The sequence below is a fragment of the Triticum aestivum genome, chromosome 5A (genome assembly GCF_018294505.1).
Source record: "Triticum aestivum cultivar Chinese Spring chromosome 5A, IWGSC CS RefSeq v2.1, whole genome shotgun sequence".
Taxonomy (NCBI): Eukaryota; Viridiplantae; Streptophyta; class Magnoliopsida; order Poales; family Poaceae; genus Triticum; species Triticum aestivum.
In genome coordinates, this window is record NC_057806.1 from 689,986,549 (window position 1) to 690,012,027 (window position 25,479).

At 45.5% G+C, this 25,479-nt stretch overlaps 1 protein-coding gene and 1 long non-coding RNA gene across 3 annotated transcripts; both read left to right on the plus strand.

Annotated features, from left to right (window-relative positions):
• Window positions 1–1,222: 1,222 nt before the first annotated feature.
• On the plus strand, window positions 1,223–1,628 carry LOC123108437 (uncharacterized). Its single transcript, XR_006451905.1, has 2 exons — window positions 1,223–1,351; window positions 1,440–1,628. It is a non-coding gene; the product is annotated as an uncharacterized lncRNA (long non-coding RNA).
• A 4,438-nt stretch (window positions 1,629–6,066) lies between these two features.
• On the plus strand, window positions 6,067–12,117 carry LOC123106022 (respiratory burst oxidase homolog protein B). Of its 2 annotated transcripts, none has more exons than XM_044528219.1 (13): window positions 6,067–6,322; window positions 7,945–8,379; window positions 8,467–8,626; window positions 8,712–8,760; window positions 8,856–8,969; window positions 9,117–9,551; window positions 9,676–10,062; window positions 10,146–10,238; window positions 10,471–10,586; window positions 10,687–10,789; window positions 11,088–11,167; window positions 11,270–11,781; window positions 11,890–12,117. In XM_044528219.1, exons 2-13 carry the CDS (start codon window positions 7,995–7,997, stop codon window positions 11,997–11,999), a joined length of 2,544 nt encoding a protein of 847 aa, XP_044384154.1. In that variant the 5' UTR covers window positions 6,067–6,322; window positions 7,945–7,994; the 3' UTR covers window positions 12,000–12,117. The 2 variants fall into 2 exon arrangements, with proteins under 2 accessions (XP_044384154.1, XP_044384155.1); XM_044528220.1 differs by lacking the exon at window positions 6,067–6,322 and adding an exon at window positions 6,994–7,125.
• Window positions 12,118–25,479: the final 13,362 nt, after the last annotated feature.

The following is a 25,479-nucleotide window of genomic DNA, read 5'->3' on the forward strand; positions in this document are numbered from 1 at the left end:
TGCCTTGGTCTGCACTGTTCAGTTCCACAGGAAATTTCTTGCCATTGGCACCATTATGTCCATTATTTCCTATGCAAGCACACAATTGAAAAGTTTGTTTGGATAGTTAATTTAGTTCTTTGTGTTGGATCCACATCTCACGTGTACCATCCTCGGACGTGATGCACGCCGCCAGGTCCGCGCCGACATCGTCCTCACGGAGCCTGGCCTCTGCGTTGTGTTCTCCATCTTGCAACGCATGATGAACTACACGGTAGAGTTCAGCCGAGGAAGAATCAGGTGATTCTGGATTGTTGTGTAATTGTTTATATTCCTAACTGAGATGGAATTATAGTTTATTTGCTTGATTATTGGTCATGTTTACTTAGATAATCCATTGATGGTTGATCTGGTTAAGTACATATGCTACCCCTTGTTTGTTTATATTGCTAGCTGAGATGGGATTACAGTTTATTTGCTTGATTATTGGCCGCATTTACTTAGATAATTCATTGATGGTTGATCTTGTTAGCTACAGATGCTACCCCCTGTTCTGAACAAGCTTTAATTTTGGTGGACTAATCCCAGTTTGACATAGTTGCTGGTCATCAACAAAAAGCCGACCACATAATTCTGTATTTTATTTCTGGGTCGTTTCAAAATTTCTGCTCTACACAGAATCTTAAGAAGTTTGGGTATGCACACAGGTCCTAATAATAATGAGCTGTTTAGTGCAATGCATGTGGCCTGATTACTTCTTTTCTTTCCTTTTTTATGTTGTACGTTCTTGGAGGTCGCCTTTTCTTTCTTCTGTTGATCAAGTTTTCTTCTTCTTTCTTCTGCTTATCAGGGTTTCTTCCTTTCCTTTTTTCTGGAAATTGCATTTATTGTGTGACCTATGTATTTTCATTATTCTTGCTTCATTGGTCGTGTTGATATTCTGGGTTTGGCCCGACATTGTGTTTTCTTTTGCCTCATGCCATTCATATTTTGTGGTTGCGTGTGGACATGATTTGCGTGCTTATTTCAATTGTTAGCCGTGTATCATGGTGTGCTTTGCCTGCTTTTTCATGCTTGTGTGAATTGACCATGGTCTGTTCTTGTTGGGGTAAAGCCTGAACTGCCGGGTACACTTTGGTTATTGTCCTTATTCTGGTTCTCCTTGGCATCTTTCTATCAGTGGAGATCCTTGTTTTCAAATAGCAGGGATAGAGGGATAGAAAAGATATATTTGTCACGGCGCTGCAAGTGTTGCCCCCCTCCTCCCCAAGGGCAAGGTGAAGGAAGGTGCCTGTGTGGTTCTTCTGCAGTTCGCAACGAGGATTGTTGTGTCCAACCTGCACAAGAATGCCAAGAAGTCCTTCTCGGAGACGTAAGCCATGTCGCATGTTTCTGCCATGATTTCCTTCGGTTGGATTTCGTGCATTTAGGTGTTGAAAAATTATGGGCTGTGGATGCAGGATTAAGGACATGTACCTGCACTACAACGAGAGATCTGGGCTGCTTCTTTGTGGCTTCCAAACTTGAAATGTTTGTTTGGAAGTTAGTTTAGTTTTTTGTTGTGGATTCACAGCTTCTCACATGTACCATCCTCTTAGACCTTTAGATTTCCAAAGAAACTAAATGAAGATATGGTGGTATGGTCTCAATAATACAAAGCCTTCCATGCTTTATATTTTCTTCGAAATTTGCTCTTGAAGAATCATGTATCTATGTTTGATTTGGTGAGAAAAGGCGGCTTTCAAGCAGAGGATGCGGGAGTGTTGGCCACATTTGGTTTTCGACTTGGGTGTCTAAATATTCTCACAATACTTGGCCCCCTCTCGGCCTTTGCGCCATTGGCGCAACGAGTCATCTAGTTTCTCTAAACCCAGACCATGCATTCTACAGTCAATTTGTACCTTTTCTAAAATATTATTGTTAGTTTTTGCTCTAATGGGAACAGTTTGTGCTTTACTGTTGCTACTATTGTGAACCTTATTGAACAATAGTTCCTTAAAGTGTTCCATATATGGATCCATCCTAAAATATCCGGCCTACATTTTGCAGATGGTAAGCGCACCTGCTGGATCCATGTCAAAGTCTGAGCCTGAAGATACCCTGCTTGACGATGAGGTGGCCTCGCTCGAGTCTGATGGATACAAAGAAGTGCGCATGGCCGAATACAAAGCCTTGATAATCTGCCCCCAGAAAAGCCTAAGTCACTAAGTGAAACACGAAAGGCTGTCATGGCCGAATACAAAGAAGTGCGCATCAAGAATGTGGCCGAGGCCGATGCCATGCTTAACAAGCCAGGCATCACGATTGCTGAACTGGAAGAGCTTGAGCATCGGCGCATGGCAGAGTACATGAGGTGCTACATGAAGATCAGAGCTGTCAACGATGAATCTAACGCGCGGCTGCTGGAAATTCGTGGTGAAGCTGCGGACTTGCTGAAGAGGGTGTACGCCGCCGGGGGGGGGGGGGGGGGGGGGGGGGGCAGGTCAACATGCAGATTTTGCCACTACATGAGGGATTATCTGCTGCTAATATTGTGTATTATGATGATTTTGCTGGCTTTGGCCCTCCCCAACATGATTTAACATCAGTTGGCCCCCCTGATTAAGTTTTTCTGGCTCCGCCACTGGGTACGCTGCCTGGAGCGGATGCTTGAGCTATGCCAGTGACCGGATAAAACCTCCTGTAGAGAGAAGAAGTTGCCCTGGGGATGAAGGAATGAGAGCTTTGACCTGTTAGACTACAGTGACTTTGGTAGCTACTGATGAAAATGCATCACTACCTTTTCTCTTTACTTACTAGTATGTCTTTAATTCAGCCTCAGTTTGCAAGATACCTGTGGAGTTCGAAAGAATATGCTGCGGTTCCCTGGAACACCTGTTGGTTTCTCATGTCTCTGTAACCTGTCGAGGTTGTGAACCTGGCTTCTGATCTTGTGTGAATGGTAACCGGTACCTCTCAGAAATTTCATCCGCGATCAATCTGTTAAGGCTGCAGCTACTTTGTGGATGTTAAGAAGGAAGATTTTGAAATGTCAAAAAATGTCTTTTTCCACTGGGATACCGAAATTGGCGAACGGAACCTATCTGAATCCAGAATCGTGGTTAAATGTTTTGAATTTCTATGTTGCACCAATATGAATGTCGCTGGATTAGCATGAAACTCTGCTAGCTAGTGTGCTTCTGGAGCATTATCAGAATTCAGACCTGAGCCTGACTAGAGAAATTCAGACCTGAGCCTTGACGCTTCGACTCACATAAGAGGACGCCGTCGTGCTGCAGCAGGGTGGGGTGGGTCGACGAACTTCCCAGACGCTGACACCGGCACGCTTCCCCGAAGAAGAAGATGGTGGCGCACCAGTACAAGGCCGGCGAAGGGAAAGGGCAGCACTAAGCTGAAGTCTTGTGCTGCCATGGCACCTAGCGTCTAAAACTTGTGGTGAGTGGTGACCCTGCAATGCAAGGGCTGAGTAAGTTGGACCAAGAATGAAACTTTGAGCCAGAAATGTAAGTGCTGCTGGTCTTGGGAGATGGATCATTTTACTTCACACCCTGCCTGACGAAAGAGCAGAGGCCACAAAGCGTGGCCAAAAAGTCAAAAGACGTTAGTATCTGGGGAGAAATTCTGAATAGGACCGTTCAACAGTAGATTAAGGCGGCGTGTGTGATAGGCTGATAGCCGGCCCAATGCTTATTCAGAAGAGCGGCACAAACAGGACATGTAGAGAGAGAGAGAGAGAGAGAGAGAGAGAGAGAGAGAGAGAGAGAGAGAGAGAGAGTATGGGCATGGCCACTTGGATGGATCGATGAGGCCATGAGGGAGGGGAGGGGCTCGTCGATCACTGTCGATGGGTAAAGCCCAACCAACTGACAAGACTTTGCTAAAACACATCAAGGCCGATTGTCAGTCTGATGCTGCACAATGTACGGCTAGCAAAAAAAAAAGGATTCGTTAGGTCGTCGCTGCATGTGAAAAATCTTGGTTTCATACATGTGTTACAACTACAAGTAGCGAAAATGTCGTTGGTTGTGCCTTGCCTGCACCAATAAGTTGACAGTACAAATTCTAGCTAACCTGCAAATCACACATGTTAATAACGCTGCTACACTTGGGAAGTGTCAAGCTTAATTATGATTGCAAGATATAGTTATTGTTTCCATCTCAATTATTGGTTACTTATATATACCTTGCAAGTGCTGCATATGCTGAGCTACATATACATATATATATATATATATATATATATATATATATATATATATATATATATATATATATATATATATATATATATATATATATATGTTCATCGTCAAGTCTCATATCATGATGCTCTTGCAAGTCTACGAGACTGCCATGTGGCCTGGCTATTTGTTTATCCCTACTCTTGACTGATCACTGATTGCTTAATTAGCGGCCTGAAAAATACAGGCCCTTCACGTTGCTGCTACTACTAGTTGGAAGTTGGAACCATCGTCTCTCGTGCACCTGTCCTGATTCTGAACGCGGATTTTTCGCGACTGATTTGTGGCTCTCTGTTTAGATTAGTGCTCATGCAGTTGCGACCTGTACTTAATTACTACTCTTTTCGTCCGAAAAAGCTTGTCCCTGAAATGGATGCAGTTGTGACCTGTATTTAATTGAGTGACAAGCTTGGGACAGTTTCTTGAGAAGTGGTTTGCTAAAAGGCCAATGTATGGCAAATAAATGCGGCAGGATGGTGGATTTTCCCTTTTACTGTGTGTGTGTAACTGAACAAATGCCAATATTTTTTACCAGACCCATGCCCTCCTACTCTGGTCCATGTGTTAATCTTTGCAAGTAAGGGCTTGTATATATATTTATGAATTTGGATTGCGACCTGTACTGAATTACTATACAACATGTTCAGTTTCTTCGGAAGTGGTTTGCTAAAAGGCGAATGTATGTATGGCTAAGAAATGCGGCAAGATGGTCGATTCCCCCTTTTACTGCGTGTGTAACTGAACAAATACCAGGAACAGTTTTTTCTTCTTCTATACATAGGATTTATTTTATCTTTTTTGTCACGGAAACGTTTCCTGGTATTTTTTCACGAAACTTCACGCGGTAGTAGATTGGGAACCCAGGTTGGATATCCCCAAATGTCACACATTTCTGAATTGTTTTGGTATTTTTTTACATTTAATATTCGTATAGGTGTGTGGAGCACCCAGAAGCTCCTGTGTATTTTCCCTTCTTCTATATATTTATCAATTTGTATTTCAGCAGATGAGTGCAGGAGGAGGAGATGGAGCACCCTATGCTGCTTGCTTGCTGGCTTGCTTGGTTGTGTGTTGTGTTTTGTTAGCTAGGCTGGGAAGGTGGGTGAGAGGCCGTTGTTTATCACATGGCATTTGATTAATGAACTAACCCCTGCCTGCTTCCATGTAGTATGAAGCGTCGGGACTGCCTTCACGAGCTTGCAGGAAACTCCAATACTGTCATGTGTCATGTCATTAACCACTGATTGGGCCGTTTGACTAGTAATCAAAGGTACATGGCCCAAGGAAGGCATGTGCAGTGCATTCATTGAGGCAAGTATTAGAACTAAACTAATGTAAGCCCAACATGCATGCACCCCAATCAGTCTCACACATGGGCGACTCCACTTTCAGTAAAAAAGAAGAAGAAGAAACAAACTGCTGGTCCTGGAGGCAAACCTCCGAGAAGAAACTGCTTGCACAAACCGAGGACGGGTTCAGTGCAACGGTGGTTTCCGGCATCGGCATCACTGGCACGTTTGTCAGTACCTACAAACAACGGTGCATTTCAGCTACTCCCTCTGTTCACTTTTATAAGACCTTGTAGACAATTCAGACATCACCCAAAACAGGGCAATGTGGGCTGTCTGAAACGTCTTATAAAAATAAACGGAGGGAGTACTAAATATGGTTCGATTAGCACTACTTTCTAACTATCTTTTATATACAGCAATGGAGGAACTAGTTGGGTGCGTACAGGTACAGGATCCAAGGCCGGTCAAGTTGTGCCAACTGACTGACAGTCAACCTTGGGTGCAGGATCCAAAGGCCCGTCAGCCTGTGGGCAAATTTAAACCATTTTCGCGGTGTCAATCTGTCGCGAGGCACACCATCCATCATCACTAGTTAATGCCCAGGCAAGGCAATTTTGCTCCAGGCCTCCAGCCAAACACAAGCAGGCCCTGAGTACCAGGCAGCAGGTCAGGTCAGGTGGGCAAGTGACACTTGCATCTGAAACAGCTCCAGACAACTCTCTTCTCTTCTTCTTCTTCTTCTTCCGGTGGAGTCCCGCGAAATGCTCCGGGTTCCCGTCAGTGGCTCAAGAAATCGCTCCCGGGTTTAAGGTACAATCTCCCCCCGCCCCCCCTTCGAGTTTTCAAACAGGAAAAAAAAATGGCTTTTATTTCTTGTGTGCTTGATTCTCGGTTCAGCCAGCATGGTCAAATCTCGGTTCACTCCTTCACTCCCCTACTCCTACAACAGTAGAACGGAATCTCCTTGAGCTCCTCTTCCATTTCCCCTCTCTCACAAACCTGCTGGCACCAAGAAATGTGCTGCTGATTGATTGAGGGGGGGTCTGGCGCAGGCTCTATCCAGATCTGAGCGGCCGGATTGGGAGCTTTGGTGTGAGCGAATCTCTCTCACTCCATAATCTGTTTCTTCTTCTTAACGACTGTCAAATTCCTGTTACCGTAAGAGGAACATGTACTGTCCGTATGTAAATCTCCGGAGGATAGCTCTCAGTCACCATCGTCTTCTTCTTCTGTGGAGTGTGGAGCCGCCGACAGCTTTTTACCGTTTCTGTCAGCTTCCAAGTTCCGTATCGGAAAATATCTCTGGATCTGATTCAGAAAGAGATTTAACATTCTGTCTTTTTCATCTTGTTATAAGTTTCCTATAGCTGACAGCAACCAATTTCCCGTGTGTCATTTGTCGCGAGGCCAGCGCGTCGCATTCGGAGGACACCACTGAGGCAGCGAGTGAGTGAGTGAGCAGTGCCAGCAAGCTTGGTTGCTGCTGCTAGCCCTCCTGCCTTTAGGTCCCAGACAGCTCTGTCTCTCTCATGTAGTGATGTGTATTTATTATTAAGGCTTCTCTTTGCTCTTTGCTCTTTCCTTCGTCTGCTGAGAAATGCTCCGGGTTTAAGGTACAATCTTTGCTCTTTTCCCCCTTCGAGTTTTCAAAAAGAAGGGGAAAAAAGCAGAGTATTTCTTTCCTCTGTGCTTGATTCTTGGTTAGTGTAGTATGTTTGTTTCTCTTTATCTGCTTGGGGTTCAGACAAATTTCTGTTACTCTTGCTTCAGTGGATGCTGCTGCTTCACTCCCCCCCCCCCCCCCCCCCCCTTGGAGAGATGCTAGCTAGCTAGCTACATCTGAGCAGCTGGAAATTAGCTAGGAATCTATCACTCACTCTGTTCTCTTGTACCCCCTCCGTCCGGAATTACTTGTCCATCCATTTCTCCGGCAAGTAGTTCCGGAAGGAGGGAGTACTAGTTTTTTTTTTTAGAAAAGGAGGATGACCCCCGGCCTCTGCATCTGGGAGATGTATACGGCCACTTTATTGATTATTCTCGAGGACCTTACAAAGTATTACAACAATATGCCTGAATCCGCCATCTTGGCAACATATGCCACTACTCCTATCCATATGATGAAGGGGTGCTACCTGGGCCACATACCCGGTCTACTCACCTAAGCCTATCATCAAAAGCCAGAAGCCCCAGCCGAGTCACATACCGGGTCTGGGGCATAAACTGGTCTGACGCACTCACATGAACTAGTTTCTATTCCTGTTTCATAAGTTAGTAAGCTCTTCGAAATTTTATTTTTGGTTTACCTTTCTGTTTGTGGATAGAAGAGGAGAAACATCTTCTCTAAAGTTTGTTTTGCTTCTGAAAAGGAACAGTCAATAGTAACTTGACTTGCCCTCTTGGACAGCTAACTAACTAACTTGCCACCCTTTCAGGGAGCACAAAGGGAAAATTGTCCTGGGGTTAGGTAAAAAAGAAGAAGGACATGGCTGACATTGAAGCTGGCGGCAAGCCAGCCACTGAGTCTGACACTGCAACATTGATCCCAAACAGTGGAAACCTAGAAGGTTCAAGCAAGGCCACAAAGACCTGCAGGTTCAAGGACGACGACGAGGTCGTCGAGATCACGCTCGATGTTCAGCGCGATTCAGCGTCGGTCCAAGCCGTCAGGCCGGTGGCCGCGGAGGCTGCGGTGGCCGCCGCGAGGAAGAGATATGACAGAAGCAAGAGCACCGCTGCAGTGGCGCTCAAGGGCTTGCAGTTTGTGACGGCGAAAGTCGGCTCTGACGGCTGGGCCGCCGTGGAGAAGCGGTTCAACCACCTGCAGGTTGATGGCGTCCTGCTCCGTTCCAGATTTGGGAAATGCATTGGTAACTACTTCTAGAACAGTCTGTTCAGTGAATGCAGACAAGTATATAGTTCAGGTAGTAATTGCTTTTCGTTGTGTGTGTGTGCAGGGATGGACGGGTCCGACGAGTTTGCGGTGCAGATGTTCGATGCGTTGGCGAGGAAGAGAGGGATCGTCAAGGAGGTGCTGACCAAGCCGGAGCTCAAAGAGTTCTGGGAGCAACTCAGTGATCAGGGTTTCGACAACCGTCTCCAAACGTTCATCGACATGTTAGTACTTCTCTTCTGCTAAATGTTGTCATGGGTTCCTTCCTTCTGAACATAGGTGCACAGCACTTACCACCTCTTTGTTCAGGGTTGACAAAAATGCCGATGGGAGAATCACAGTAGAGGAGGTCAAGGAGGTTAGTCACAACTCACAAGACCCCAAACTGAAAAGATCTAGTCTTAGTGAGTAAACTTGAAGCATATATTAAGCAAATGATGCACGCTTTCGCAGATTATCGCCCTCAGTGCATCAGCAAACAAACTTTCCAAGATCAAGGAGCGCGCTGATGAGTACGCAGCACTCATCATGGAAGAGCTTGACCCTAAAAACTTGGGCTACATAGAGGTATTATGTTCAATCAAGTACATCCTCTGTTCTTTGTTCACAAAAAAAAGTACATCCTCTGTTCCTAAATATAAGACGAGGTAGTAACAATCAGAGATTCGCGGCATGGTTTCTTCCTAATTAACCACTCGATCTAACCGTTTACAGCTCGAGAGCTTGGAGTCGCTCTTACTGCAGACACCATCTGAAGCCGTTGCAAGATCGACCATCACCCACAGCTCCAAGCTCAGCAAAGCTCTTAGCATGAGGCTCGCGCCTAGCAAGGACACAAGCCCACTTCGCCACTACTGGTTGCAGTTTACCTTCTTTGTAGAGGAGAACTGGAAGCGCATATGGGTCGCGGCTCTCTGGATCTCCATCTGCATAGCCCTTTTCGTTTGGAAGTTCATCCAGTACCGCAACCGAGCTGTATTTAACATCATGGGCTACTGTGTGGCCACTGCAAAGGGTGCCGCCGAGACCCTGAAATTCAATATGGCCCTCGTCCTTTTTCCTGTCTGCCGAAATACAATCACTTGGATCCGATCGAAGACAAAGATTGGAGCTGTTGTACCCTTCAATGACAACATAAACTTCCACAAGGTAATGTAAATAAGTGGTATTTCTGCATTAAGTAAGGATATATCCTGAGAATAACCTGCTGACGATGTCTGATAGATAATTTAGCACTTAACATAGCTAGCACTTGTATGTTACCATTGTGCAGGTAATAGCAGCAGGGGTTGCAGTTGGTGTAGTTTTGCATGCAGGTGCCCATCTGACATGTGATTTTCCTCTCCTGCTCCATGCAAGTGATGCAAAATACGAACCAATGAAGCCTTTCTTTGGGGAGACAAGGCCACCAAATTACTGGTGGTTTGTAAAAGGAACTGCGGGGTGGACAGGTATTGTCATGGTAGTGCTCATGTCAATATCCTTTGTGTTAGCCCAGCCATGGTTCCGACGTAACAAGCTCAAGGACACTAATCCACTCAAGAAGATGACTGGTTTCAATGCCTTCTGGTTTACACACCACCTGTTTGCTATTGTGTATGCACTGCTCATCGTACACGGAACAAGTCTGTATCTGACCAAGGAGTGGTACAAGAAAACGGTAAAAGTCTATCTATGCCCTAATAATGCCAATAGAGAATTCTAATGATCAGAATTATTGATAAATTTTCTTACTATTTTCAGACATGGATGTATATCGCTTATCCTGTCTTCCTATATTCATGCGAGCGCATCGTTCGGTTATTCAGGAGACATGATTCAGTTAAGATTCAGAAGGTACCACCATGACGAAATCCCTTTCATATGGCTTTTCATTGTTTGTCTTTTTGACCTTAAAATTAAATAATCGGACACAAATTTACTGTCTTTTCTTTTAAATATAGTGCACCTTAATATGTGCCAAGCCATTTAACATGGGAGATGGATTGCTGAACAGCAAAGAAGCCTTAAATTATTGAAAATTCTGAATTCACTCTTTCTTAGCCTTTAATTTTTGTATCCTAAACAGGTTGCGGTATATCCTGGGAATGTGTTGGCTCTTTATATGTCCAAGCCACCTGGTTTCAAATACAGGAGTGGGCAGTACATCTTCATAAATTGCGGCGCTGTATCTCCATATGAATGGTACCCAAGCCACACACTTTGAGAAAAAGAAAACAGTTGCATTAATATAATTATGAAATCAGCAGATGACTAATAGTATGGAAAAAATGTTCTATCACAGGCATCCATTTTCCGTTACATCGGCACCAGGAGATAATTACCTCAGTGTCCACATTCGCACAAGGGGTGATTGGACTTCTCGGCTTAGGACTGTCTTCTCTGAGGTAAATCAGCCTTTTTGGGTCTTTGGTTTGTCTAGTGACCACATCCTGTTGGAAGTTTGTGTAACCGGAGAAACATGTCAAAGGATGTTTTGGAGAACGAATAGAGATATGCCAATAACAACGTGTGACAGAATTACCTATAGGGGGTGCTTCAAATACTTGTTGTCCCAAATGTAGCGTAATCTTGCTTAAAATACTTAGATGTCTGAAGCATTGTGAATTGTTAAGGTTTTGATTTTTCATATCAATGCCACTGCTCTACTTGATGGAACTGATAATAACCTTAAATGTAAACCAGGCGTGTCGGCCTCCCACTGATGGAGAAAGTGGACTCCTTAGAGCTGACCTCTCCGTGGGAATCACTGACAGCAACGCAAGGTGAAAAGGAACTTCTTCAGTTGCTTCAAAAAAATGTTTAACCATGCAATATATATTTCAAACTCCTTTTTCTGATCCCAAGCTTTGTTTGACATGTACTAGATTCCCTAAACTTATGATCGATGGACCATATGGTGCTCCAGCACAAGATTACCGGGAATACGATGTGCTGCTGCTCATCGGACTTGGCATCGGAGCCACCCCTTTGATCAGCATTGTGAAGGATGTGCTTAACCACATCCAGCGTGGGGGATCGGTTGGCGGAACAGAGCCGGAGGGCAGTAGCAAGGGAAAGAAGAAACCATTCATGACCAAGAGGGCCTACTCCTACTGGGTCACAAGAGAGGAAGGCTCCTTTGAATGGTTCAGAGGGGTGATGAACGAGGTGGCCGAGAAGGACAAGGATGGGGTGATTGAGCTCCACAACCACTGCTCGAGCGTGTATCAGGAGGGCGATGCTCGTTCCGCGCTCATCGTCATGCTCCAGGAACTCAACCATGCCAAGAAGGGGGTTGATATTCTGTCCGGGACCAGCGTCAAGACCCACTTTGCCAGGCCTAATTGGCGAAGCGTCTTCAAGCGTATCGCGGTCAACCATGAGAACCAACGCGTTGGTACGTCTTCTCGCTGCTGCCATTCTCACATTGATCTGGTACTACAAATGTTGGTGACTAGCTACCATCGATCGTCTGCTAACACACCTTAATATAATTCTGCTTCAGGGGTTTTCTACTGCGGCGAGCCTGTTCTTGTGGCGCAGCTGCGGCAGTTGTCGGCAGACTTCACCCACAATACAAACACAAAGTTTGACTTTCACAAGGAGAATTTCTAATTATATATACTATATGTAGCTGATGTAAGAGCATGTCCATGTATGGTCTGCACCATAATAAGGTACAGACGCTTTATCACGAGAAATGGTAATACAGGTTTTTATTTGGACTGGTTTAGACGCTTTATCACGAGATCTCGGTTACTGAACAAATCGCGAAACTGGTGACACTTTGGGCTTGCTCTGCTCTAGGCTCTAGCTCCAAAAATATCACATATGAAAATCAACTCCGACAACAAAAAATCACATCTAAAAATCACCTTGAGCTGGGGAGGTCGATCGGACAAGCATGGGATTCCCAGAAGAACGAAAATAGCTCCATTTGGATTAGTGACAATGCAAATGCCACCTGTACCCTAATACACAATAAGTTCATTTCACAAGTGGTTTGCTAATCAAAATACGTAACAAAAGTACAGAGCAGTATACTACATAACCACAATAAGTACATTTGGATTAGTGACTTCGCCCACAATAAGTTCATTCTCCATGACAGCTGTATTTCTTCCAAGGGAATTACATAACCACAAGAATGTCATAAGAGTAACTCACTAAAGAACGTACGGTGCAAATAAAATTGCAGAAAAGGTGTCCGGTGTCGAGTTTCTAAGATGAACGAGACATTTCTGGGCGGGAGTGCATCAACGTAGCAAGGGCGGTAGGGGAATGCATGGTCCATGCCTCTAACTTGTTGGTGATGTTTCTCGGGATATGTGTAGCCTCCTAGATACTGCATTCTGGAAGTCTGGAGATGATATGTCCCCACCGTGTCACTAAATTTGAGAAGAAGCGCATCCTTGTATGGATGGAATCCGACAATACTGCAGCCCCACCCCCAAAGGTCTTCATCTGGAACTGTAATGTTATCATAGTTAATGAAGTTGTGTTCATCCGAGTTCCATGAGTAGTCGGAACCGTCTCTACTCTCCAATTGCTCCTCCTCCTCGTCCTCCTCATCATCATCACCATCCTCGTCCTCATCCTCATCGTCACCATCATCGTCATCGTCATCATCATCATCATCATCATCATCATCATCCACATAGCTATCTTGTTTTTCCTTCTCTTCACCTTGTGTCTCGTCATCATGATCATCATAGTCATCGTTGTCATCATCATCATCATCATCAACATAGCTATCTTGTTCTTCCTTCTCTTCACCTTGTGTCTCATCATCATTATCTTCTTGTTCATCCTCTTCATCTTGTGCCTCGTCATAGTTATCTTTGTCCTCTTCCTCTCCACCATCCTCGTAGTCTCCGGTCCCGTCATCGCAATCATCATCGATTTCCTCATTGTTGCCATCTTCGAATAGGCTGATTAAGTCTTTGTTGCCTTCAGCCAATTCCCATGTCATCCTTGGTTCCATCCTCGGTTCACTACTAAGATATTTCATCATACGGTCATGCTCTTTGAGGTCGGCACGGTGTGCCAATGTCCATCCCAACTGATCATCGGCCAACTCCATTAGATCCCATACTTCAAGCAGGAGATCATTGAGCACGGCATAGCGGATCCCTCTATTGCAACTCCCTAAGTACCTCGTTGGCAGTGCTCATTGACGCAATCTCTTGCGGCCATAAGGATGCCCTGGAAGCTGAACCATCTGGCATGTCCCCTCCGAGCAACGCAGGATCACGAGGACACCACTATGGCAGTGCACGTAGAGTGAGCCATGCCAGTACTCGGCCGACCACCACGTGCGCAGATCCTTATAGAGCGGCGTGGTCACCACATCGTACAGGTTTCCCGAGGCGCGGCGCCCTGGCGTGAACTTGCGGCTCTCCCACTGGCCTGTCCGTGAAGAGAACACCAACACGTGGAATACATTCTCCTTGGGCACCTTTTGGTTGGGCTCTTCCTTAGATTCAGAGAATGGTTCGTCTTGTCCAAACAAGTTGGGTAGCCACGTGTCCTCCCAATCGATCCAGCACGGGCACGGTCGGCGTGTCCACTCATCTTGCTCATCGTTGCGATCTAGCTTTTCCGTGGGTAAGAAGAACACCTCGTAGTGCCGCGACACGGCCGGGTCAAAGGCGAGAAACACGCCCTCGACGCTACACGGCCAGCGTGTCGGCGGACACGGCAAGCGGGCATACTGCGACGTGGCTCGAAAAGTGGCTGCAGAGGCCGAGCTCCACTGAGCTCTATATACATTTCTCAGCCAAAATACCTTTTCCATAACTCAAAAAAATCTGAATAAATGTTTTCATGTAGACATATACTTATAGTATACATGTACAAATTTTCATAAACATATATATTCATATGTGATGTATACAAAAAAGACAAATACACAGATTGAAATAGGCTTTTTCTTTGTTGTATTTGTGTCAGATTTTTGTCTTTTTTATGTAGCATGCAAATGATCAAATTAGTTACTGAAAATTTATACATACTTAAAGAATATGCATATGTATTTGTACAAAAAAAAATTGGCATTTTTAAAAACTTTTAAATGTATTTTGATATATTTTTTGGTAAAACGGGCTTCCTGGAGCCCGGTCTCTTCGACGCCTCACTCGACGTGGCTGGGTTGCACACGTATATCATATTAGGATTGAACGAGCGCTTCCCCGTGACGAGGAGCAAGCCGTTGGAGTGCTGCTTTACGATGCAATCCCAATGGTCCCAGAAGAGACGCCGGTAGCCGGGCACGTGGGCGTCGGCCGACGGCGATGGCGGCGGGCCGAAGAAGGCGAAGTCGGGGTCGTAGCCGTCGTAGGTGGCGAAGACGCCGGGGAACTCGCGCGGGAAGACCTGCGGGAGGAGGAGGGTGTGGGCGTGGGCGCCGACGAGGTCGCGCCACGCGCGGCAGACACAGTGGGACACGGCGAGGGCGTGGCCGGGGAGGCGCCTGAGGATTTCGAGGAGGAGGTCGCTGGGGAGGGCTACGCCGTTGCCGTCCATCACGCCGGCCAGGTCGCTCTCAAAAGTCGGGGTGGGCGATCTCGGGTACAAAGAGAGGAATAATAATGGGATCTGGCGATGGAGTTTTTTTTTTGTTCTTTTGCAAATACAAGCGAACCGGCGTAGCTGCCTTGTATACGACCATCTGGCCCGTGCAAAAAAAAAAAAAAAACCGTCCGCCAACCAGCTCAATCATCGGATCGGTCACCCTACGGGCCGTTAGATCCTTTTGCACAAAACCGTTAGATTGGCGTCGTCCTCCTCCCCATAGGCGCCCCCGTCTTCTATCATTTTCACGAATACGCAAGACTGCGTGTCATTATCACAAAGAGTGTGAAATGGTTATAAGGTACACAAGCCGGCAATTTTCGGATCCATTCGGACCATCCGAGTATCTCGGTCTCTTCGAGTGACCGTGGCCAACCTTTTGTACTCTTCTGTTTCCATTCGGAATTTCCGAGTGATTTTGTTCGGTCTCACCGAGTGACCGTGTATTCTTCTTGTATTGCACTTGAAATTCTAAAGTGGTTTCGCTCGGTTTCACCGAGTGAATTGGGTGCCTTGTGATAATTTTTCTGACATCCATTCGGTCTTACCGAGTCAAATCCACTCAGTCTGTACGCAATGACTCTACAGTTTCTGCCCCTGGCCTGTTTTGACTCTACAAGTTGCATCTGACCTTGGATTGAGATGATCTAAATATCAAAGTCGGCCACTTCGACAAGATGAAGATTTTTCATGTTGAAACCTTTGTCATTTTAGTCCATCTTAATTGTGTTTTTGGGCATGCTAAAATCTTGTGTCAATAGGTAGTAAGTGCGAGAGCATGTACATGAGCTGGCTTGTTAGTAAGTGCACGAGCTAGCAGAAGAAGGTGTAGGGGTGTTGATCCCAACAGAACTATGATAATAACAATTAGATCTCTCTGGTTCCAGCTCTAGCCCAAAGCATAACCACCGCGAGTCTATCAAAGACGCATCCATTGGTACTTCCGTATCCACCATGCAGTCGTAGTAAGAGAGAGGAAAACCCCTTCCATAGGCATGCGGAGCATGATGACAATGCGACACTAACTAGTCAAGGAAAGGTAACTTCGGGTGAAGAAGATCAATAGTTGTGCGGCACCAAGAGAGGACCTCATGCTATACCTGTCGGCATATGGAGCAACCTGCAAGGATGTGCTGCATATCATCACTCTCGTGGTCATAGAGAACACACTTGTCGGAATGAAGGAGGCCCCTACAGTCGAGGCAATCCACCATACAACATTTGTTTTGGAGGGCATGCCAGATGAAGACCTTGACGCGCAAGGTAGCCAATGTCTTCAAAGTGAGTCTCCAATGGGGGCTTCTATAGCACCAGAAAATAGGGCACCATATCAAGACTTGGCCGAGTAAGCCCGAGACGAGGTGCATTGCCACCGAAGCATGTCCGGATTGGCTGAGAGGGGAGTGTGTTGAAGCCGGAGCAAAAGCTCGATGTACTGGACCATCTCCGCAGGACCAAGCATGCCTTGGATGTCATGTACCCAGGAACTGAGGTGCAAACCCTCCTGAAGAGTGCAAGTCTTTTGTCATCAACACGGGACTTGGGCGAAGACCAAGGGGGGTAACTCCGAGATGGACTTTCCATCAATCTAGTGATCCATCTAGAAAGGCAGGAGGACCCGTCGCCAATAGTCCATACGGTGGATCCCGGAAGATAGCCCTCAGGGTCACATGCAATATGGCGATGCTGGTAGGGGCTAGATGGGTCAATCTTCTGGAATCAAAGCTAGCAAGTTCGCAAAGCAATGCTTGAGCGCCAGAGATTACGAATCCCAAGTATGCCAAGGGAGGTCGAACAACAAACACGATCCCAGTTGACGAGGCATTGACCACCACACGCATCCTTATGAGCAACCCATAGGAAGCCTCAAATGACACAGATCACTTGCATGAGGATCATCTTCTTGAAGGCAATGATGATGAGGTAGTGGACCGGGATGGGACCGTGGACAAGTGCTAACAAGGTCGAGGTGGGTTCTTTCCAATTGGAAAGAGGGAGACCAAGATACTGCACCGGGAAGGTGGCAACGGGACACATCATTTCTGAGGCAACATTGGTGAGGTATTCATTAGAACATTGGATTGGCATGACAAAACATTTGGAGAAGTTCATATGGAGTCCCGAGGCGGTGCAGGATACATGCATAAGCACTCGGACATCCGAGATGTCATGACTATTTGGATCTAGGGGTGCCTCTAAAAATGCAAAAATGTTCTATAGATGTACTTAATACTAATTCTCCAACAAAATAATTTTATTTAGAACTATTAGTTAAGATTATAATGATGTTTAGTTGAAATTATGTTATGTATAATGTACAATTTTTACAAATTTGAAAGTGACACCTTGGTGCTTAGATTCTAGCACCAAAGCTTCAACACGCGCGCGAGAGAGAGAGAGAGAGAGAGAGAGAGAGAGAGAGAGAGAGAGAGAGAGAGAGAGAGAGAGAGAGAGAGAGAGAGAGAGAGAGAGAGAGAGAGAGAGAGAGAGAGAGAGAGAGAGGAAGGATGAGTGGGCATGCAATACAAGGATGGCACGGAGATTTTAAGAAACTTCATACGAATTGTGTAATTGAAGTGGAAATACCCGCTTCCTATAGCGCCCTTCTTGCCTGGGACATGGTAGTACAATGCAGATCCAACTCTTAACAAACTTGTTGCTGGCTTGTGATACCATAGTTTAGACTTTGGAATTGAAAAAAAAAAACTACTATCTGCATCATATGAAACCATGGTTTATCCCTAAAAAACGATGGTTTAGAATTAGACAATTTGTCAGTGGCTTGTAATGACATGATTTAGACTTTAGAAATTCAATAAAATGTCATGATTTAGACTTTAGACTTTAGAAATTCAAATGAAACCATGGTTGATAATTAGACATTCTGTCCATGACCCGATCACCACCAACACTTCGGAAGCTCACGTTAACAAAAGTTATATAATGCAAACCAACCTGTGGTTGGATGGTTAGAGGAAATGTGGTATCCTCAGATCTCGGTGCTCGCATTTATTTCTAGATTTATTTCAGGATTTCTGGCGATTCACATTCAGTGGGAGGAGACGTTCCCGTCGACGACGAGGTGCCTACGGTGACTTCGTAAATTTCAAGATGATAGGCCGACTCAGTCTTTCGGAGGTGCTTAGAGAGGTAGGGTGTGCGTGTGTGCGTCCATAGGGGTGAGTGTATGCGCGTGTATATGAGCGCTTGCGTCTGTACTGTGTTTCAAAAAAAGTTATATAACGGCGGATGGTATGTTTCCACGGCTACAAGATATAGTATGTGCTGATTAAAGGTAGATATATCCTTTAATTAGGGGTAATTAAAGGTAGATGGATGTTTCTGTTCAATGTTGCTAGGAACAAATGTTAACACTTGTCAAAGCTCAGGGAATGCCGCCAACTTCAGCATAACATAGTATATAATCTAGAGCGATGGATACTCGACGGTCGTGGGCATGCCATAAATAATTTTTCATCAATAACGAATTTACGTGTTATAGATCATCCAATGAGGAATGAAAATTCTCATACGATTTTTTCATTGTGGTCCCTACCAGTGACAATTCAGGTGATGCCAAGATGGTAGTTTAGCGGCACATTATTACTAGTTAATTACAATCATTAGAAAAAACAAGACCATCACTGTGCAATAGTTCATTGAATCCATGGCCTGATCACCACCAACACACTGGAGGCTCTCGTTGATGTAAACTATACAACGGCGGATGTCTGGTTTCCACCGCTATAAGATACATAGTGGGTGCTGATATAGGATTTAGGGGTAATTAAAGGTAGAGGAGGTTTTTGTTCAACGCCAAATTGCCAGGAGCAAATGTAACTCTTGTCAGAGCTCAGGGAAAGGGATGGCTGCCAGCAGCATAACAGATAAACTACACCGATGGGTACTTGATGGCAGTGGCCATGGCAGAAACAATTTTGTGACGATGTAATGAATTTACGTGGCATAGATCATCCAGTAGCAATCTGAAATTCCGGTAGGACCTTATTCATCCTGTTCCCTACCCGTGAAATTCAGGTGACGCCAATATGCCTAACTAAATAGATAATTATCATTATCAGTAGCGAGGCAAGAGAAAAGAAGACCAACATTGTATAAGTTATTGTGGGAAGCGTAGAACCCTTCGTCTGGGCCACATTGCATTATATAGAAACATTGCCGTGGCTTACAAGGAACGATCGATCGTAACAGGATCGATCAAGATTACAGGAGTTGGAATAGAAGAAGGGATAGAAGACAGAGTACAATTAAAACTACTTTCCTCTCCCTATACAACTTATCCTAACACTCCCCCTCAATCTAAACCTCAAGTAATCTTATCAAGGTTAAGATTGTACTTGAACTCATCCGGTCTCTTCATAGTAAGCGGTTTTGTGAAGCCATCAGCAAGTTGATCCCCTGTAGGTATAAACCTGATGTCAAGTAGCTTTCGAGCCACTCGTTCTCTTACAAAATAAAAATCAACTTCAATGTGCTTTGTACGTGCATGAAAAACATGATTAGCTGAAAGATAGGTTGCACCAATGTTGTCACACCATAACCTTGCAGCTTGAGGAATTTTAATTCCAAGTTCATGAAGCAATGTTTGAATCCACATGACTTCAGCTGTAGCATTTGCTAAAGCTTTATACTCAGCCTCAGTACTCGACCTTGAGACAGTAGCCTGTTTTCTTGCACTCCATGACACAAGATTTGTTCCCAGAAACACAACAAAGCCACCTGTAGACCTTCTGTCATCAGCACACCCTGCCCAATCTGCATCAGAATAGGCAGACACAAGAAGAGATGAGGACTTGACAATCTGAAGACCAAGTCCCTCTGTATATCTAAGATACCTCAAGATCCTTTTTACTGCAGTCCAATGAGCTGTAGTAGGAGAATGCAAATACTGACAAACTTTGTTCACAGAATAAGAAATATCAGGACGTGTAAGAGTCAGATACTGAAGAGCACCTACAACACTCCTATAGTTTGTTGCATCCTCTGCTCCAAGAGCTTCTCCAGCTTCAATAGTAAGCTTTTCTGACATGGATATAGGTGTACTCACAGGCTTACACTTTTCCATATGTACCCGTTTCAGAATGTCAGTAGCATATTTTTCCTGTGTAAGAAGTATACCATCTTTTACCTTCTTGACCTCAATTCCAAGAAAATAATGAAGATCTCCCAAGTTCTTGAGAGCAAACTCTAGTTTCAAATCCTTAAGGAGACAGGTAGTTGCATCTGAATTTGAACTGGCAACAATTATATCATCAACATAGACAAGAACAAACATGGTAATACTGTTCTTACTATAAACGAATAATGAGGTATCTGCCTTTGATGGTGTAAACCGAAGCCGTTGTAGTTGTGTGCTCAACCTTGAATACCAAGCTCTTGGAGCCTGCTTCAACCCATACAATGCTTTATCCAACTTACAAACATAGTGTGGTGTGTTTTTATTTTCATATCCTGATGGCTGCCGCATGAACACTTCTTCCTCAAGAACACCATGAAGAAACACGTTCTGAATATCTAGCTGTTGTAGACTCCATCCTCTGGAAATAGCAATAGACAATACAAGGCGAATAGTAGTTGCTTTAATAACATGACTAAAAGTATCCTCATAGTCGATACCAAACCTTTGCTTAAAACCCTTTGCAACCAACCTAGCCTTGTATCTGTCTATACTCCCATCAGCTTTCCTTTTGATCTTGTATAACCACTTACAATCAATCACATTACTGTCCTTTTTTGGTGATACTAAATGCCAAGTTTTATTTTTCATGAGTGCATCATATTCATCAATCCATAGCCTTCTTCCAATCTTTGTGAGCAAGAGCATCATGCAAATGTGTGGGCTCACTGGTACTAATAAGAAAAGCTCGCTTGGTTTTATCATACCTGATTGTACCATCAGTATAAACCTTCTCTTTGGTAATTCCAGACTGAGATCTTGTATGACGGCGCGGAAGTACTGTGTGTTGCACCGCTGTAGACCCTGCCACAGAAGATCCGGAGGATGCAGCCGAACCGACCAGATCAGTTCTAATTAATTCACCCTTGTGATCAGAATTAGATAAAGAGTCTGAAAGAAGGGAAATTTCAGAACGAAGCAAGGCTCCGGCATTTGGATGAAGTTTTGCAAAAGGAAACAAGGTCTCGTCGAAGACAACATCTCGAGAAATATAGATGCGACCTGTAGTAACTTCTAGACACTTATATCCCTTATGAAGATTACTATAGCCAAGAAAGACACACTGAGTAGAACGAAACTCAAGTTTGTGGCGATTATAAGGACGCAAATTTGGGTAGCAAGCACACCCAAATTTTTTGAGAGAGTTATAGTCTGGTTTTTGATGAAACAGACGTTCCAAAGGAGTTGTATTGCCAATAACTCTACTAGGGAGACGATTAATGAGATAAGTAGCTGTGATGAAAGCTTCATCCCAATATTTAAGTGGCATGGAAGCATGAGCTAATAAAGAGAGACCAACTTCAACAATGTGAAGGTGCTTTCTCTCGGCTCTCTTTTTTCTGTCTTCTCGATCAACTAGATCGATCTAATTGTCGTGGCTAGATGTACGAGAGGAAGGGGCTCTGATACCATATAAGTTATTGTGGGAAGCGTAGAACTCTTCGTCTGGGCCGCATTGCATTATATAGAAACATTGCCGTGCTTACAAGGAACGATCGATCGTAACATGATCGATCAAGGTTACAGGAGTTGGAATAGAAGAAGGGATAGAAGACAGAGTATAATTAAAACTACTTTCCTTTCCCTATACAACTTATCCTAACACATTGTGCAACGAATGAGCTGTATATAAGTATATTTATATAGTATTGCGTACATGAGTTAGTCTAACAATTAATATACTAGTAAAATCGAATCAATTGAAATCAATAAAAGGAAAAAAAATATCACCCATTCGTATGGTCCTTTCTGCCAGCAAATTATTGCATTACCATGAGCCTGGTGGTTAAAAAAAGGGGGTGCATGCATGTAACTTACTTTTGACTTTGTGTAACTCACAAACAATTATTTTATAATGTAAATGCAGTAGGAAATTCCTACCGTTTTCCATCAAAAGAAAAAGGGTGGAAGGGGTGCCTGTGAAACTGTTGTGCGATCATCCTACTGTCACGGGACATATTTCAGACCGGGAGGGCATCGATGAAGCAAGGGCGATACGGGAATGCACCGTGGATGCCTCTAGTTTGTTTCTTCGCTTGTTTGGGAAACATGTAACCCAAATACTGCATTCTCGAGGCATCGAGATGATACGCCACCCCCACATGGCTTAGATGTAGTAGGAGCACATTTTTATGTGGATGGAATCCCATGATCCTACAGCCCCACCCTATGTCGTCTGTGTGTTGAGAGTTGTATGCATCATCATCCTCTTCTACCTCATCGTCATCATCATCATCATCATCATCATCATCATCATCATCATCATCATCATCATCATCATCATCATCAACATCTTCTTCTTCTTCTTCTTCTTCTTCTTCTTCTTCTTCTTCTTCGAGAACTAAGCTGGCCGCAATACTCTCACCCATGTCGATGAAGTTATGCTTCTTCCAATTCCACAAGTACTCAGAATCGTCTCTTGTTGTCTCGTCATCGCTATCTCCTTCAAGACCTAGGGCAGCCGCAACATTTTCGTCCATGCTAACGTCGCTATGCTCTTCTGTGTTCCACGAATGTCCACAACCCTCTCTCCTATTGAGTTCTTCTGCCTTGTCATAGTTATCCTCCTCTTCAGCGTTGTTGCTTCTCTCATGGCTATTGTATTTGGACCGAGAATTGGACAAACATGCCTGATTATTTTTCATTATCTCCCTGTTCATAATAACACCATACAAGTCCCTTTTACTACATCCGACCACCTCCCATCTCATCCTTGGCTGTACCGTAACCAAATCCAATACATTATCGTGCGGCCTCAGGTTGGCCTTGTGTGTCATTGTCCACCCTAGTCCGTTGCTGGTCGATTCTGTGAGCATCCATACATGGAGCCTCAGTTTATTCAGCACCACATAATGAACTCCTATCTCATAGCTTGCTAAGACGGACCTCTTGGGCAGTGTCCACGTATTCCTCAACTCTTCCTGCCCCCCCTCCCCATCCTCCTCCTCCTCCCCCTCCTCCTCCTCATCATCGGTATCTGGATCACTTGGTAGCTCCACTGTGTCATAAGTTCTTTCTGAGCAACGCAAGATCATGAGGAACACCTACGACATGCACTTCTGCGCCTCCTTCGCGCTGCTCTCCCTCTTCCTAGGGCTCGAGCTTAGCCTCCCATCACTGTGGAAGGACCTCAACCCCATGTTCATGTTGCAGGTCTACTGGGGCATCGTCGCACTACTAGGAAAAAGCCTTGTAGTAGCGCAGGTTAAACAGCTAATAGTAGCGTGGGTGCCTGCGCTACTACTACGGTGCTACAACTAACTGATAGTAGTAGCGCGGTGTATCCTGCGTTGCTGCTACTACTACATGTGTTAGTAGTAGCACGGATTCCACACACGCTACTACTAACTATCTCTAGCACATGTCTGTGACCCGTGCTACTACTATTAATTTCAAAAACTAAAAAAATCTCGATCCCGTGCATGCTGTCAATGGTTCGATCCAGCGACGACATGGGTTGCCGGAGGTGCGGATGGGTAGTGGCAGACCAAATCCGATGATGGTTTTGGAGAGGGACCGGATCCAGTGCAGAGCAAGATGACGTTATGAGAATTCTCCTCACGGCCAAGGCAGAGAGCTCCTAGTTGGCCATGTCGACGACCTGCGCAGGCATGGGCATGGGAGGTGAGTAAAAACAGAGGGAGTGGGAGAGGGGAAAAGAGAAACAAGGAAGAAAGGAAGGAGATGGAGGGCGCATCGGTGCTAGTCACCGGTGGCGAGGTGCTCCGCCGCGGTGGCATGGAGGCGAGGTGGAAGATGAACGAGCTCCTGGACGCCTGCGACGCGAGGAGGCGGACTCGTTGGGCGCCATGGAGGAGGAGATGTGCTTGGGCAGGAGCACCATGGGAGAGCCTATGGAGAGAGGGTGGGGGGGGGAGTGAGGAAGAGAGGAGGGATCCGACCGAGGATATGGGGACTTCACCTACCTCGTACTTAGTAGTAGCGAGGGGTATAAACCCGCGCTACTATTATCAACTTAGCAGTAGCGCGGGTTTATACCCCTCACTACTACTATGGCATGTCCCGAGGAGGCACGGTAGAGACCACTTAGTAGTAGCGAGGGGTATAAACCCGCGCTACTACTATCAACTTCGTAGTAGCAAGGGGTAAAAACCCACGCTACTAGTAAGTAGCAGTAGCGAGGGGTATAAACCCGCGCTACTAGTAAGCGTCTACCTATAAGCTTTTCCCTAGTAGTGTCGCCACAGGCAACATCACCTTCGCCAGGGCGCCGTGGCCCGTGGTGTAGCTGGCCATGGCCTACATGGACCAGTTCGAACGTGACGAAGCCCGCAACGGAGCTCGTCCATGGCGGTCGCCGGAACGGCGATCAGTACAGCCGCAAAGGTGGTGTCGCGCTGGGGTAGGCTGAGGGCACGACTGGGGCAGGGGGCGGTGGCGGGGAGCTCATGGGAGGCCCGACAACTGAGCGCAGGAGCACCAGGGGGAGGCGAGAGAGGTGCAAGATTTTTATTTCGTGCCAGAGCGGTTGAGTAAAAATAAGGAAGGGATAAGGACCAGAGTATAATTTTTACTTTCTTACGGCGGATTATGGATCGTTTAGGTGCGCGTTAGAGGAGTAAAACTGATTTTTTACTCCTCTAGCCCTGGCATCACCTCCACCCGCCAGACAACGCTGACGTGCGCGACATCTTTCGTCCTTCCACATCCTGGACTATTGGTGACAGACATACCTGTCGTTTCTGGACAGATCATTGGCTGGATGGCAAGTCGATTACCGAGATCGCACCGAGCCTGCCGCTTTGGTTCCCCGAGGACGCCGTAGCAAGCGCCTCGTCCATGAGGGTCTTCTTAACCGGGCCTGGATCCTGGACATGGCGAGAGATGATGACACGACGGGTAGAGATATCTAGGCAATGGTATCCCTTGTGATTGGACGGGTATCCGAGGAAGACGCAAGCAGTGGACCGAGGGGCTAGTTTATGCTTGGCCGTAGCGGATTGGTTGGGATAGCAGAGGCAACCAAAGACACGAAGAGCGGCATAGTTCGGTTGTGTGTCGTAGAGGAGAATGTAGGGAACCGAAAAACCGATGGATTGTGAAGGGCGTATATTGACAAGGTATGTTGCCATTGCGAGAGCCTCGGCCCAGTAGGAGGGTGGCATGGAGGATCGGAATAGGAGAGTGCGAGTGACGTCGTTGATCGTGCGGATAGCACATTCGGCCTTGCCGTTTTGGGCGGACGTGTAGGGGCATGAAAAACGAAGGTGAATACCATGAGTGGAAAAGAAAGAGGTGACCGTGGAGTTGATAAACTCAGTCCCATTGTCGGCTTGCATGGCTACAAGAGGACGTGAAAATTGT